We start from the raw sequence: 14,109 nt of genomic DNA on the forward strand, positions 1-14,109 counted from the left end.
CCCCGTCGTCGACATCCATCCAAAAGGCACCATCCACACTCGAGCTATCCGACCATCTCTCTACCACGACATCCACCGCATCGAAATACCCCTCAAGACCGCAACTATGTCGGACGAAGTCGCGCAAGCTCGACCCGAGGAGGTCGATGGCCCAAAACCCGAGGACAACGCACAGGAGACAGCGCTGGCGACAACCACCACCGAGGTCGCCGCGCCGACAGAAAGAAAAGTAAAAAAGATCATCAGAAAGAAGAAGAGGCCGGCGCGCCCGCAAGTCGACCCGTCCTTCATCACCTCGGAGCCGCCGCCGCAGACGGGAACAATCTTCAACATCTGGTACAACAAGTGGTCCGGCGGCGACCGCGAGGACAAGTACCTCTCCAAGACGCACGCCAAGGGCCGCTGCAACGTCGCCAAAGACAGCGGATACACGAGGGCCGACAAGGTCACGGGAAGCTACTTTTGTCTCTTCTTCGCGCGCGGAATATGTCCCAAGGGCCAGGACTGCGAGTACCTGCACCGCCTGCCGGGCATCCACGACATCTTCAACCCCAACGTCGACTGCTTTGGCCGGGACAAGCACTCCGATTACAGGGACGACATGGGTGGTGTCGGTAGTTTTATGAGGCAGAACCGTACGATTTACGTAGGAAGGATACACGTCACGGATGATATCGAGGAGATTGTGGCGCGTCACTTTGCGGAATGGGGCCAAGTTGAGCGAGGTAAGTTCAATGCAGGAATTCCGCGCCTGGACGCATGCTGACCTTTTTTGCAACTAGTTCGTGTACTCAACACTCGCGGAGTCGCATTCATAACATACTCCAACGAGGCTAACGCACAATTCGCCAAGGAGGCTATGGCGCACCAGTCTCTGGACCACGAGGAGATCCTCAACGTGCGATGGGCGACCGCCGACCCGAATCCGATGGCGCAGGCGCGCGAAGCGAGACGGATCGAAGAGCAGGCCGCCGAGGCCGTCCGACGCGCGCTCCCTGCGGAGTTCGTGGCTGAGATCGAGGGCAAGGACCCGGAGGCCAGGAAGAGGAGGAAGATCGAGAGCAGCTACGGGCTCGAGGGCTATGAGGCGCCGGACGAGGTCCATTTCGCGCGGGGCGCCAACGCCGTTAACCCCGTCGGCCGTGAGGGCCATGAGGTGGAGTACCAGGAGCGGCCCATGCTCGAGAATGGCGGCCAGGAGCAGTACGATGGGTTGCCTATGCTTCAGCAGCAGCCGTCGATTGTGTCTGGCGGGATCTTCTCCAGCAGCACACTGGCGGCCCTCAACGCGTCCAAGGTCGCAGTGGCGTCGAAACCAAAGGTTGCTGTGTCTTCTGGGCCGTTGGTCGGCTACGGCAGCGACGATGATTCCGACTGAGCCCTAGGCTGGTTGGTTTTGTATGACTAATAAGGGGCAAGGAGAAAGAAAGAATAAAAGCGATCATGATACCCCATTTGAGAATGGAAACACATCGAAAGTAGAGAAGCCGAGTGAACAATAAATAATCAACTGTTGAATATTCGTGAATACAGAACCTCGTGTCTCCCTATCCATAGATCCATCACCGGCATCGTCTGCCCGGCTCTCTCAACCGGCGTGCTCCACTCCCGCTCAATGGCGGCGGAAATGAGTTGCTGAACCTGTGTGCTCGCAAGCACCTTTTGCGCCTGGTAGGGCCCAAACATGCTGGCTCTCACGGCAGCTGAGATGAGGGCCTTGACGTGGCCCATCATGAAGATGTAGGCCGTCTGCTGGAGGGTGAGGCCCACGAGGTTACAGATTGCGCCAAAGAGGGGCGCCAGGTGAGCGAAGACAAGCGGGGGTTCAGCCTGGTCGTCTGCAGTCGCAGATACTGCCCGCGACGAGGTGGCCGTCTTGAGAAGCGCCGCGTATGGCTGGAGAGTCGCGACAACAGGGGCAGGGAGGGAGGACGCAAAGGAGCGTTCCCAGATGGAGAGTAGGGCGCGGCCCTGGGCGATGGAGGCGCGGCGGCCGACGGTGCAGATGATGGCGGCATCGAGCTCGTCGTCTAGGTCCGCGACGTCGGAGGGGGAGCGGTGCGCTGCTAGGACGAAGGGCAACGTCGTCGAGGCGTAGGCGGAGATGGATTCCGGGAGGAAGGTGTTGAAGGAGGAGCGGGGCCGGGTGTGGGCCAGGTAGGACTCAAGGCCGCTGCTGAAGGCGAAGGAGCCGAGGGGCAGGGCTGAGTCTGAGAGGAGGAGGAGGTAGTGGTTTGTTTGTGAGGGGGATGGTGGTACTGAATTCGTGTTAGTTGACTTGAGTTGTGAATAGTTTTGAGATGTACTCATAATGAAGATGTGTAGCTGGGGTTGAACTGACATGAGGGTTTTGATGAGATGCCTCGAGACGGTAGAGATTCGGCGGGTAGTTCTGTATGTCCTTTGAGATCGTTCAACTTTCCCCTGGCAGCCTTGAGGCGTGCCTCTAGCTCCAGGATCTCCTTCTCAGCATCGTCAACAGATCCATCCCGCGCCATTGAATCCATTCCGACAACCTGCAAAAGCCGTCTGAAGAATAAGACTCGATGTTGCAGTTGATAAGCTTCCGATAGCGGGAAGGGGTCCCTGCAGGATCGGGGGAGTGTTCGTTCAGGGGCTGCATCGAGCTTAGCCGCTCTCCTACTGCAAGGAAGGGCGCGCCGCCGGGGCACTCTCTGGGACTCTGGGACTCGCTGCAGGGATTATGTTCGGCGTCTGCTCTCGTCCCACCCGCCCGTACCAACTTGCTCACCTCGGCGATTGATGGAGTAAAAAAAAGACAAGAGCTTCACCTTTCACGCCTTACAAGGTAGCTCTACATCGTACCGGTAGGAAGCCCGCCCGGTGAAAATCGTACGATCTCATCAATCAAAAGTCTCGGACTTTTTTCGCTTCTGAATATCTTCAATTGCACCTCCCTTCATCGCCTACATACGGGTCACTTTCACGGACCACAAAGGTCTCGACGTCATCAACTCTCTTCTCCGCAGACACAGACCGGCGCCCCGGTCGACAATGCCAGCAGGATGGCGACGCACGACAAGATGAAGAGCGCCGAGGCCGACGACGCCGCGTGGGAAGCTACCCGGGGAGCCTTCATCGGCGCCGCGAGATGGGGTCTCGGAGCCGCCGTCGTGGGCGCCTTTGCGTACAAGTTCTCGCCGCTGTACAAGGGCCTCACTATCCAGTTCAAGATGTAATACGTCACCTCACGCGACACTACCCAAGTCCCCCTTATCCTTTCCCCCTTTTTCTCCTATCTCACTCGCTTGTTCATTCACTTCGTCTCGTAATATTGGATGAAATGTGACTGACATAATCACGGCAGTTATATGCAAATGTCGGCCATGGTGCTGGGAAGCATGCTGGAGGCGGACAACAGGTTACGAGAGTATGAGGCCCGCGTCAGATTGCAGAAGCGCATTCTGAGGGATAGGGCTAAGTGGGAGAGATTTGAGCGGGAATTTTATGAGGATCCTAACGAGAAGAAATGAACGGTAACCATCACAGGCGACTGAAACCGAAATTGACACTCTCAATGGGACAAAAGTTGATCTCAAGCTGTATTTCATAGTATTGTATACCTAACATGGGACATTCAAACCCTTGACTTTTTGTTTTTCGAGCTACACAGAAAAGGTACCCCAGACCTGATTTAACCCCCAACGCCGGATCATGCAAGTCATTATGCCCCGCCAGTAGCGAGTCTTCTATCGGCTGCCAATTCTTCATTTTGAGGGAGCCTCGAACCTCTTGGGGTCCATGTTGAGCTTGCAGAGCCTCGCAACGCAGCCGCTCAGCTGCAGCAGCGTCTGCACGCCCTCCAGAATCTTCATGTGCGTGAATCCAATCTCCTTGATGAACTCGAGCTTGGAGTGCTCGCTCAGCGTCGGGATCGTCTTGGTGACCTTGAACATGGTGCTGATGATGTCGTGGCTCGAGTACCCCAGGTCCCAGAGCTCCCGCAGGCTTTCGAGCGCCGAGTCGACATTGCCCTCGTAGCACGCCTTGAGCATCGCCTGGACCTTGATCGGGTGCGGCGAGTCCACCACCTTGAAGACGTTGTCGCCCGACACGAAGCCGAAGCCGGCAAACGTCGACTGCAGGTTGTTGATGGCCTGACGCATGTCGCCCTCGGCGCTGAAGACGAGTGCCGCGAGGCCGTCGTCGCTGTATTCCACCTTTTCAGCTTCAATGATTTGCAGCAGTCGCTTGACGACCTGCTCGTCGGTGAGTCGGGCGTAGCGGAGGATGGCGCATCGTGACTGCAGCGGTTCGATGATCTTGTTGGACTGGTTGCAGGCGAAGGCGAAGCGCGTCGTGTTGGAGTAGATTTCCATTGTCCGGCGGAGGGCCTGCTGAGCGCCTGATGTCATGCTGTCGGCCTCGTCGAGGATGACGAGCTTGTGGCGGCCTTGGGGCAGGGTGACCTTCTTCTGCGCGAAGCCCTTGATGCGGTTGCGGACGACGTCGATTCCTGTGCCTGAGCGTCAGTATTGGATGTGACACAGACAGAACACATCTGTTAACATTACCTCTCTCGTCGCTGGCGTTGAGCTCCAATACAGCCTCCTTGTATGTGTCTCCGAGCAATTGTCTCGCCAGGCAAAGCACACTGGTAGTCTTTCCGATACCAGGCATGCCCGAGATGATGACGTGCGGCATGTTTCCCTCCTTTGCAATGATCTTCAGGCGATCAATCGTCTCGGTGTTTCCGACAACATCGTCAAGGAAGACTGGGCGGTACTTTTCGACCCTGAAGCACGCATATTAGCAGCTGGGTCGGAAAGCTGGGGGAAGTCTATAGTGACTGACCAGGGAAGCTCATAATTAGGAACGCCGTTTGACGCCGCAGTCAATGCCTTCTTGGCTGCGGACGTCGAAGACTCGCCAGCCTCCTCTGGCTTCGTGATCTGCTTCTGAGCGGGCATGGCGGCTTTTTCCTTTGGCTGGGATGTTGGGAGATGCAGATAGCAGATCGTCAAGTTGCTGGAGTTCTGTGCAGGCAGTGGGCAGAAGCACTTTACGCGATGCTCATCGAAAAGACGCGTCGGGTGCGGAACGCGCTAAACTTCTCTGGGTCCACCCTTGTCTTCCCTGCCTGGTCTCCAGCACCCAACCTGACCGACATCTCACAAACACCACTTGTCAGTCCTGAAAGTTTCCCCTCCCGACCTTCAATACGTAGACATGATTACAGTGTGTAGTCACGATTTTGTCGCATCACGAAACCTTTTAACCTATCTTCTCCAAAAAGTACTCGAAACATAAAGGCATTCAACTTTTTTTCATTGCATTTTGTTCATCCAAGGTATCTAGTCATCGTCTTCATCGGCCTTCTTCTTACCCTTCCTGGTCTTCGCACCTCCCTTAAAGTGCTTCTTTCCGGACGACAGCTTCACGTCTTTGGGGTCAACTCCGCTTTCCAGAGCAATCATCGCTCTTGCCTTTCTTCCACTCAAGTGCTTCTGCCCCTGCTCCGTGTACTTGTGGCTGAAGGGCATCTTGGTGTGACCGCCACTGCTGTTGGGGCCAAAGAAACCCTTGTCGATCTGCTTGGACTTAGGACCAGCCGGCAGAGCTGCTAGGTCTGAGGGAGCTATCGAAATATCGTCGTCCACAATGGACATGGTGTCCATAGACGTGCTGAGGGCTCGACGGCGCTTCTCAGGGAGATGCGTCTCGTCATAGAGCTCTGCGTTGAACTCTGGGCCCTCGACTGTTCCTGGTGGCGGCTCACAGTACAGGAGCTTTCCGGCAACGTAATCTTTGAGGATGTAACGAGATGCTCTTGACTCGTCAGGCTGGCCCAATCCTTGGGTCTGGAAACCTCTAGCTCTGGCATATGCGCGGAGCAACTCCGGAGCCGTAGGAGTGCCAGTGCCTCCCTCTTCGATAGCGCGGGTCTTGATCTTGATTCCGTAGACGGCTTCCAAGAAGGACTTCGGTATCCTCCTGGTGACCAAGCCAGCCGGTCCTTGGAACTCTCGCAGTTGATCAATAGGCAACACACCGTTGCAGACCAGGTCGGCTTTGGTGTTTGCGAAGTTGGGGTAGACCAAACCAGGGCAATCGCACAGGACAACATTGTCGCTGAGGTGAATTGTCTGGAAGTGCTTGGTCTTTCCTGGTGTTGACGAAACTGACACCTTCTTGGCACCAATCAAGGCGTTGATGGTGGAAGACTTTCCGACGTTAGGGTATCCGACAAGACCAATCTGCAGCTTGTGGCCAGGCTCTGTTCATCCACCGTCAGTATCCAATCCAAATCACGTTTCGGGGGGGTCGTCATACCTGCGTTCTCGGGAGCATGGCTGAGGAAGATTTCCTCCAGCTCCTCCACCGTAAGAATTCTCGTATCTTCGTCATCAACGTCAGCCTCAGCCTCCGGCTGCGAAATCTCAGGCTGAGCGGTCTCTGCGCCGCCGTCCTCTTTGTCGTCCTTCTCTTGCTCATTTTCATCCTCCTCTGAGCTCTCGTCCTTGGCGGATGCGGCATCCTTCGTGGCAGCGTTGGAGCTGCTGCCAGCCTCAGGTTCTTCCTCCTCTGACTCGTCTTCGCTCTCCATAGCCTCAAGTAGTTCTTTCGCAAGATGCGCAGAGAAGAATCTGTACGCAATGCCGTTCTCCTTCAGGTACTTTGCCCACATCTTGCGCTGCTTCAGTGTGAGCATGTCGGCCTTGTTGATCAGCAGCAGGTTCTCCTTCTTCGAGTCGATGTCTTTGACGTAGTGCTCCAAATCCTCGGATCTGAAAAGCAAGGGGTTCCTAGCATCGACGATCTGAACAATCAAGTCTGATCGTTCAATGACACGCCAAAGCTGCCTCCACACCTCAAGGTTACGCTCGAACGGCGTCATGAGTAGATCGTTGTTCTCCTGAAGTTCGGCGAGGCCTCGTCTCCAGTCAAGGAAACTTTCTCTCTCCCGTCTGTCCAGCTCCTCCGGTGTGGTGGACGCATCCCACTTTGGTCTTCTTGGCACTGTCAAGCGTCCTCTGTGAGCCTTCTGCTTGCCAATGATGGCCCTTTCCTCTGCTCCAGAAAGCAGATACGGGTTCTTTTGGTCGGTGTGGATGATCTTGACGTTGTTCATTTTCTCCGCCGTAAAATCCGTGCCCGCCAGCTCTGCGGTCGCGAGGAACTCGTCAAGAGCGCCTTGCTCGGTAACTGATCGCATCTTGACCCATGATGCTTCTTGTCGCTCGTTCGTGAGGTACTAGCAAAGTGTGAGTGCTTTCCTGGAACTATCGGGACAGAGAATTCCGGCGTTGCCTCATTACCTCTTCTCCTGTAGCGTGGTTCACTCTGGTGATGGTACTCTTCTTCCTGTCTGCGCCACGACCCTTGCCAAAGCGATCGTTCATCAGGGCGTTGCCCAACCCTGCGGTCTTCTTGGATTTGGCGTGCACCATTTTCGCGGTGATCTATCGTCTCTCGCTACTTTGGAAAATAGGGTGAAAAATGCGCAGTGGAAAGAAACGACTCCCAAAGCTGCTTTGTGAATCAGAATGAGTAATAGTGGGAGCCGTCGCAAGTGCCCGCCTTGAAGAGAATAGCAGTGCCCCGCGACGATTAATCAGCGGGGCAAAAAAGTGATTTTGGGCGTTTATCGATAAGAGTTTTTTTTTTTTGCGACCGCGGGGCTCCCATCTGTGCGTCCCACTGAATCTCTCCCTCTTGCGCACCCAAGAACGGTCAATTCGACAAGCCCGGTATACTATTGCGCAAAACACTCCAAAGTAGACAAAATGGCGAAGGGAAAGAAATTGTAAGTTTATGTGTATTCTTATGGTGTGGTAGCTGACATTTCTTTCCAGCGACAAGAAGAGTGCGCAGCACTTCACCCTCGTCCACCGACCGCAAAATGACCCCCTCATCCACGACGAAAATGCGCCCTCGATGGTGCTCAACCCGGTGCCTCAGAAGGGTGGACCGTCGAAGAGCAAGCATCTGAGCGACCTTGCGTCTGAGTTCGGATCAGAAGCTGGAAGCATACGCGCAAACGAAGGAGAGGCGGCAGAATACGGCGTTTACTTTGATGACACTGAGTACGACTACATGCAGCATCTGCGCGGCTTGAACTCGGGGGGTGGTGAGGCCGTCTGGGTCGAGGCCTCTGGTGCGGCAAACAACGACAGGAAGGGAAAGCAGGCGCAATCACTTGAAGATGCACTGCGCCAGATGGATCTGGAGCACAAGAGCGAAGATCTGCTGGATCCCTCAGTCCTCCCCAACAGAAACCTGCCACGAACCAACTATGAGACACAGGTGGATATCCCCGATGCCATCGCTGGTTTTCAGCCCGATATGGACCCCCGCTTGAGGGAAGTGTTGGAGGCATTGGAGGACGACGCATATGTGGATGACGACGACGATATTTTCAAAGAGCTCTCCAAGGACTCACGTGAAGTCGATCAGTACGAATTCGAGGATCAATACGGCTACGACGACGAAGATGAGGGCTGGGAATCAGACGACACCGCAAAGCCGAACAAGGAGTACAAGGACGGAGTAGTGCCGCAGCTGGTCCCTGTTGAGGGAGAGGCATTACCAGAACACCAGAACGAAGACTGGATGGAGGACTTTAAGCAGTTCAAGAAAGACCAAAAGGGCGGCAAGGTCCAGCCGGCCAAAGATACGCCGTCCGAGTTGCAGTCCTCCATTTGGACCACGACAACGATGGGTGGCCGGAAGAAGAAGAGAAAGGGTGCATTGACCAACCCCTCTGCCTTCTCCATGACCTCGTCAGCCATGGTCAGGACGGAGCAACTCACCCTTCTGGATGCCAGATTCGACAAGATTGAGGAGGAGTACACAAATGAGATGGGCGACGATATGGCATCTGTCTCAGAAGTATCAACGGCAACCAGTGTGACCGGACCCACCAGAGGCGACTTTGACAGTATCATGGATGATTTCCTGGGCAGCTACACCAAGCCTGGAAAACGCACAAACAAGAAGAACCGGCCGCAGACTGGTCTTGAGCAACTGGACGAGATCAGGCAGGGTCTTGGCCCAGCTCGGTTCCGCTCACTAAACACCAAGAGGGTTTAGGTCTGTTTGCGCCTAGATATAGAAGCATTCGGCGCAGCCTAGATTCCGGTCATCGAGATACCCTCACTGAGCGCCAGGTTGCATGAGATCTGCGCCCCATAGTGTTATGATAAACAAGCTGATGTTTTATGAACCACCGTTTCCTTAAACTTGAATTGGGATTTACCACATGCTGAAACCCTGGAGACTCTAGACTAATGATGTTGTGTTCAGTGATTCACATTTGTTGCTTCCACCAACGGAATAATTCTTTGTCGCTAGAGAGATTTGTCGATACTTCCCTTGTGGAAGGAACACCCGAAAGTGTCTGTGAAGAATGTTCCTGCCGTCAGAGAACCCTGAGAGGTTCAACGCAAACAAAGAGGGCGTGCCTTTATCTCTCACACACCCCTCGCTCAGTGGAACGCAGCTGTGGGCCATAGCTTTGCTGGCTTTAAACGCCGTTAAACGCGATACGCGCCGAAAAAAACGCGGCAAACGCAGACCAGCTCCATCCTAGTTCTCCACTTGGTTCTTGTCTGCCTCGTAGTTTCCTTCTTGTTTCCTTTCGCGAACCCGACATGACGTCGGTCTCTTTCCCTCCCAGCAGACCCGACAGGAAGCTATCGCCATTCGGAGGCACATTGACCGGTGGCTTTGGAAGTCAGCCTGACGCGAGCAAAAACGTTTTCGGCCTCAATGGGGCGGGTGCCGGCGGTGGGCAGCGGTCGACACGCAACTTGAATAACCAGCCTCCCGATATGACGACTCCTGCGACAAAGCGGAAGGGCGTCAACCCGTTCGATGGCGCCAGCTCAGACGATAACCGACGACGAAAAAACACGAAGGGAGATTCACAAGGCGACTGGAAGAAGAAGGGTCCCAAGTCGCAAGGCGCGAAGCCAAATGGCGCGAAGCCAAATGGCGCGAAGGCGCCGAAAGGGTTTGGAACCGCCCAGTCGCGCGGTGGTTTCGGCACCCAAAACAACAACAATCACAGCTCGGGATCTACCGACTACGAAACGGACGACGCGAATGGCGAATTGAATGGTGACGGCACTGCGTACTCCGACAAAATCTTCTCGCAACTACGACAGGATGGAATCGCACCACCAAAATGGCCGTCCGATCCAGGAAATACGTCGTCCAAGGCCGCGATGGCCAAGTTCAGGGAAGAATACAAGACATATCGCGATCGGGCTAGGACGTCACTGATGCGCGCCGGCTTAATTGACGACCCCGATAAGCCAAAGCGGTTGGAAGACGCGATTGACTTCAAAGGCATCTGCGACGCGATGTGCCCCGACTTCGAGAAGATTACTCGCATCACCGAATTCGACGTTCAGGCCGCCGAAAAGGACCCCCGAACGACTTTTGCCAATACATCAAAGATGGTTAAGAAGCTGGCGCGTTCCGCAGCTGGCCAGGAGGCTCCGCTACCAATGGATGTCAGATCCACAGCCGCCCTCAGAAGGACGCTCGACTACCTCATCGACGACCTCTTACCGATCGACGACAAGTTACCCTCTTCGCATGGTTTTCTGTGGGATAGAACACGTGCGATTCGTAGGGACTTCATCTTTCATTCGACAATGTCTGCCGAGGAGATGAAGGACCAGGTTTACTGTCTCGAGACAATTGCCAGGTTTCACGTTACAGCTTTACATTTGCTTTCTCAGGAAGGATTTGCGCCAGAAGACTTCTCTGAACAACAAGAAATTGAGCAACTGGGGAAGGCATTGCTTTCGCTTATGTTTGCTTACGACGATTGCAAGCCGCAAGGCGTCGTTTGCGAAAACGAGGCCGAGTTCAGGGCGTATCATTTGCTTTTCAGCGCAAATACTCCCAATATCCTCGATAATGTGCAAAAGGAATGGGGAGACTCTCGCTTCTGGACCGAATCCGATACCATCAGAACAGCTGTCTCACTTGTCGAGAGTCTGCAGAGCGCAGAGGACTTCCACGGCCCCTTGGGCTCGGGCCCGTCCATGGCAACATCGGGTGCCTCCCTCACTTACTTTAGAATCCTCCAAAGCCGAGAAGTGTCTTATACAATGGCATGTTTTGCGGAGATTCACTTAGGTCAGCTGCGCCGCTCAGTTCTTCGCTCTTTGAAGAAGGCGTACACCAGACCGCGACACGGGGCGAAAGATATTACGCCCTCTTCGCTAAACCGATTTCTTCACTTCGACACAGAAAACCAGGCGATTGAGTTTGTCGAGCAGCATGGTCTCAGCTTCTCAAATGGACAAGGACCAGCGGGCGAACCCGTACGATATCTGGATACCTCAAAACGCATGACATGGCCGAGAATCCATCACAGTTTCTCTCAGAGATTGGTTGAGAGAAAACGAGGCTCCCGTAGTCTTCCTGAGATCATCCACCGCACAATTGCCGACGAATCCACGGGCGCTAGCCAGCAGGCTCCTACAGGATTTTCGACGGGGCCAGCTTCATTCAAGCCGCCTCCACAGCAGGCTCCTTTTGGAAGCCACTCAACAACGAACGCAGACTCTCCTTTTTTCAAGTTGCCTTCTTCGGCACCCCAAGGAGGCACCTCGACGGGACTCATGGGTACGCCGTCTTTCGACAAAGGTAAAGAATCTTCCATACACTACCCACATCGTTGTAGCCTCTTGCCTACCAGCACCGTTGTCGACGTCAAATTCATTGCGACTCTCCTCCGCCGGACCATTTCTCTTCAGTCAAGATCGAACGTCACAGTGCCAGATTTCAGACGTGGCAATACTTGGTGCGGCTGATCAACTGGCAGCCGTTTCAGAGGTTGAGAAACGCTCAAACAGTCATCGCAACCAGGACGAGATGACTAGCAATGAATTGTCAATGGCACAAAAAGAAGAGGGTAGGCATAGCCAAGCCGGATATCTGCTAACATTGTGTCCCACAGCAACTGAAGGCCACAAGCCTACGTCGACGAATTCCAGCCCATTTGGAAACCCTTTCTCAACAGCCCCATCACCATTCACTGGTGCATCCTCTGTTCAACAAGCCGGCTCGGCCTCGTCATCGTCATCAACAGCAACGCCGGCCCTGAATCCATTTGCCGCGAAGACAAGCCCTTTTAGCAAGCCAAACGCGGCAGCCGAGAGCGCGACGCCTATTAGCAACCCTTTCGGGTTGTTAAATCAACCAAATGGCACTTCCCAGCCCAAAGCTCCGAGTATCCCGGCATTCCCTTCTCCGGCCTTCGGCAGCGGCGCACAACCCAAAGCACAGGAGCAAGCGCAGCCAGCTACCTCGACAGATGGTTCTCCGGCCATCACCGTCACTCCGCCCACACCAAAGTTCCCATTGCCAACGTCAGCGACAGCCGCAGAGTCGTCAACGCCTTTCAAATTCCCATCAAATACTGGCGTGCAGTCCGCGACTCCGAACGCTCCTAGCAGCCCCTTCCAGCCAACTCCGAAATCATCTGCGACACCACAGCTACCCTCCTTCTCGGCAGGCGCGGCGGCTCCCGCTCAGCCGGGAAAGCCTTTTACAACATTTCAACCTCCACCGAATCAGCCTCCCAGCCTTGCTCCTACTACGGCAGCTCCATCCGTTCTCTCCGAGTCCGGGCAATCCCCATTACCTTCCTTCAACTTCCAAGGGGTTAGTTCGGAAGCCGTGGAGCCAGCGCCCTCGCCTCAGCAGAGCTTCCCTCCAGCTGTCGCCTCGCCCGTACCAACTGCAGCTTCACCACTCGCCCAGGCAAAACCTCCTCAAGCTCCGCCCGTGAAACAGCGGTCCAAGCAAGATGTCATGGCCGACTTCGCGAAATGGTTCGTCACAGGTGACAACGGGCTGATACAAGAGTTCGAGAAGTACATGGTTGAACAGCTCGTCTCGGCCGCTTTTGAACAGCATCACAAGGAGGAAGAGGAAAGGAAACGAAGGGAGGAGGAAGAGAGAGATCTGGCAGAGGCACGGAAGTTCCAAGTCTACAACCTTTCCGTCAAGTACTTCTATCGATGGAGGGAAATCGCCAGAAACCTTCGCCTCACCAAGCTTCGCAGACAAGAAAGGGAAGAGTACCGAAGGGCTCAGCGGGAACAACGGGAGGAAGAGATCAGACAGAGGAAGAAGGCGGCTAAAGTTGCCGAGGCGAAGAAAAAGGCCATGGAGAGGAACGGTTTCGACCCTGTGGAGGAATTCAGAGAGCTCCTTCAGCTCAGAAAAGACGGCACACAAACCGACTTGCAAGCCGAAGCAGAGGCTTTGCTAGCGACCGGCATTCTGTCAGGCGTCTCGGACGAACGGGTTGCAGCCGCCAATGTCATCCGGGCCCCAGCGACGATGGAAACACTTGCGACGAACACGCCTTTACCTCGATCTCGCTCGTCAACAGCCTTATCGCAGTCGACTACGGGTGCTAAGCCCCGCGGCGCGAAAACGCGGGCCATACGGGAAGAGTTTGGCAAGAGCGCTACCAATTTCCGACGATCACTGCCTCCCATGTCAGCACACTCCTCATCATCACGAATGTCTTCAGAGCCGCAGAAGCGTGTTAGCAAAGTGTCTGATCGCTGGCGTCTGAAGGCGATGGGCCTCGTCACGATGCCCGACGGAACAGCGCTACCGGAGACCATCGCAAACGAGATGCGGTACAATGGGAAACGATATGCAGGGCTCGGGTCATTCGGCTTGGACGGCACCGAGCGACGCCGGAGCGTCTCTGCGGATCTCAACCACGCAGCCGAGGCCCGATTACGCTTTTCGCAGTCGCTCAACGGTGGCAGTGGCAGTAGCAGTGGCAGCGCTGCCGCCGTGCCGCAGGTCAACGGGATCTCACCGCTTAGTAAGAGGAAACGGGCTCTCGATGACGACGACAACGAGATTGCTGTCGCGGACGAAGCCGTCACACGCGTCAAGAAGCGGCCATCGAGCAATGCGGAAATTGATAGAATACTTCGGGAGGCGAGGGAGAATCTGGAATCTTTGAGGAGTTCGAGGATCGAGCTTGACGAAGGGGCAGATTGGTTCAGGGAACAGAACGAGATGATGCACGCGGAGGAGGCGAGCAGGGCTAGCTCGCCGTGGGGGAAAGGCGGTCATCGGTGAAAGGGACGGGGG

The 14,109-nt window shown here is 55.1% G+C and overlaps 6 protein-coding genes across 6 annotated transcripts; 4 read left to right on the top strand and 2 right to left on the bottom strand.

Moving 5' to 3' along the window:
* Positions 1-106: 106 nt before the first annotated feature.
* CCOS01_00914 (RNA recognition domain-containing protein) lies at positions 107-1,378 on the top strand (the record flags this gene model as incomplete). Its single annotated transcript, XM_060449110.1, has 2 exons — positions 107-725; positions 783-1,378. The coding sequence occupies 2 exons, from the start codon at positions 107-109 to the stop codon at positions 1,376-1,378; spliced, it is 1,215 nt and encodes a 404-aa protein (XP_060320548.1).
* A 128-nt stretch (positions 1,379-1,506) lies between these two features.
* Positions 1,507-2,507, bottom strand: CCOS01_00915 (urease; the record flags this gene model as incomplete). The annotated part of the gene is made up of 2 exons (XM_060449111.1): positions 1,507-2,258; positions 2,342-2,507. 2 exons carry the CDS (start codon positions 2,505-2,507, stop codon positions 1,507-1,509), a joined length of 918 nt encoding a protein of 305 aa, XP_060320549.1.
* Positions 2,508-3,026: 519 nt separating this feature from the next.
* CCOS01_00916 (uncharacterized protein) lies at positions 3,027-3,494 on the top strand (the record flags this gene model as incomplete). Its single annotated transcript, XM_060449112.1, has 2 exons — positions 3,027-3,196; positions 3,329-3,494. The coding sequence occupies 2 exons, from the start codon at positions 3,027-3,029 to the stop codon at positions 3,492-3,494; spliced, it is 336 nt and encodes a 111-aa protein (XP_060320550.1).
* Positions 3,495-3,728: 234 nt separating this feature from the next.
* CCOS01_00917 (replication factor C) lies at positions 3,729-7,412 on the bottom strand (the record flags this gene model as incomplete). Its single annotated transcript, XM_060449113.1, has 7 exons — positions 3,729-4,477; positions 4,536-4,756; positions 4,816-4,997; positions 5,087-5,175; positions 5,366-5,929; positions 6,295-7,216; positions 7,281-7,412. 7 exons carry the CDS (start codon positions 7,410-7,412, stop codon positions 3,729-3,731), a joined length of 2,859 nt encoding a protein of 952 aa, XP_060320551.1.
* A 336-nt stretch (positions 7,413-7,748) lies between these two features.
* Positions 7,749-9,054, top strand: CCOS01_00918 (low temperature viability protein; the record flags this gene model as incomplete). Its single annotated transcript, XM_060449114.1, has 2 exons — positions 7,749-7,768; positions 7,818-9,054. The coding sequence occupies 2 exons, from the start codon at positions 7,749-7,751 to the stop codon at positions 9,052-9,054; spliced, it is 1,257 nt and encodes a 418-aa protein (XP_060320552.1).
* A 560-nt stretch (positions 9,055-9,614) lies between these two features.
* On the top strand, positions 9,615-14,097 carry CCOS01_00919 (GANP/Nin1/mts3/eIF-3 p25 family protein; the record flags this gene model as incomplete). Its single annotated transcript, XM_060449115.1, has 2 exons — positions 9,615-11,628; positions 11,942-14,097. 2 exons carry the CDS (start codon positions 9,615-9,617, stop codon positions 14,095-14,097), a joined length of 4,170 nt encoding a protein of 1,389 aa, XP_060320553.1.
* Positions 14,098-14,109: the final 12 nt, after the last annotated feature.

This window comes from Colletotrichum costaricense, assembly GCF_030867565.1.
Source record: "Colletotrichum costaricense strain IMI 309622 chromosome Unknown Scaffold_1.1, whole genome shotgun sequence".
Classification (NCBI taxonomy): Eukaryota; Fungi; Ascomycota; class Sordariomycetes; order Glomerellales; family Glomerellaceae; genus Colletotrichum; species Colletotrichum costaricense.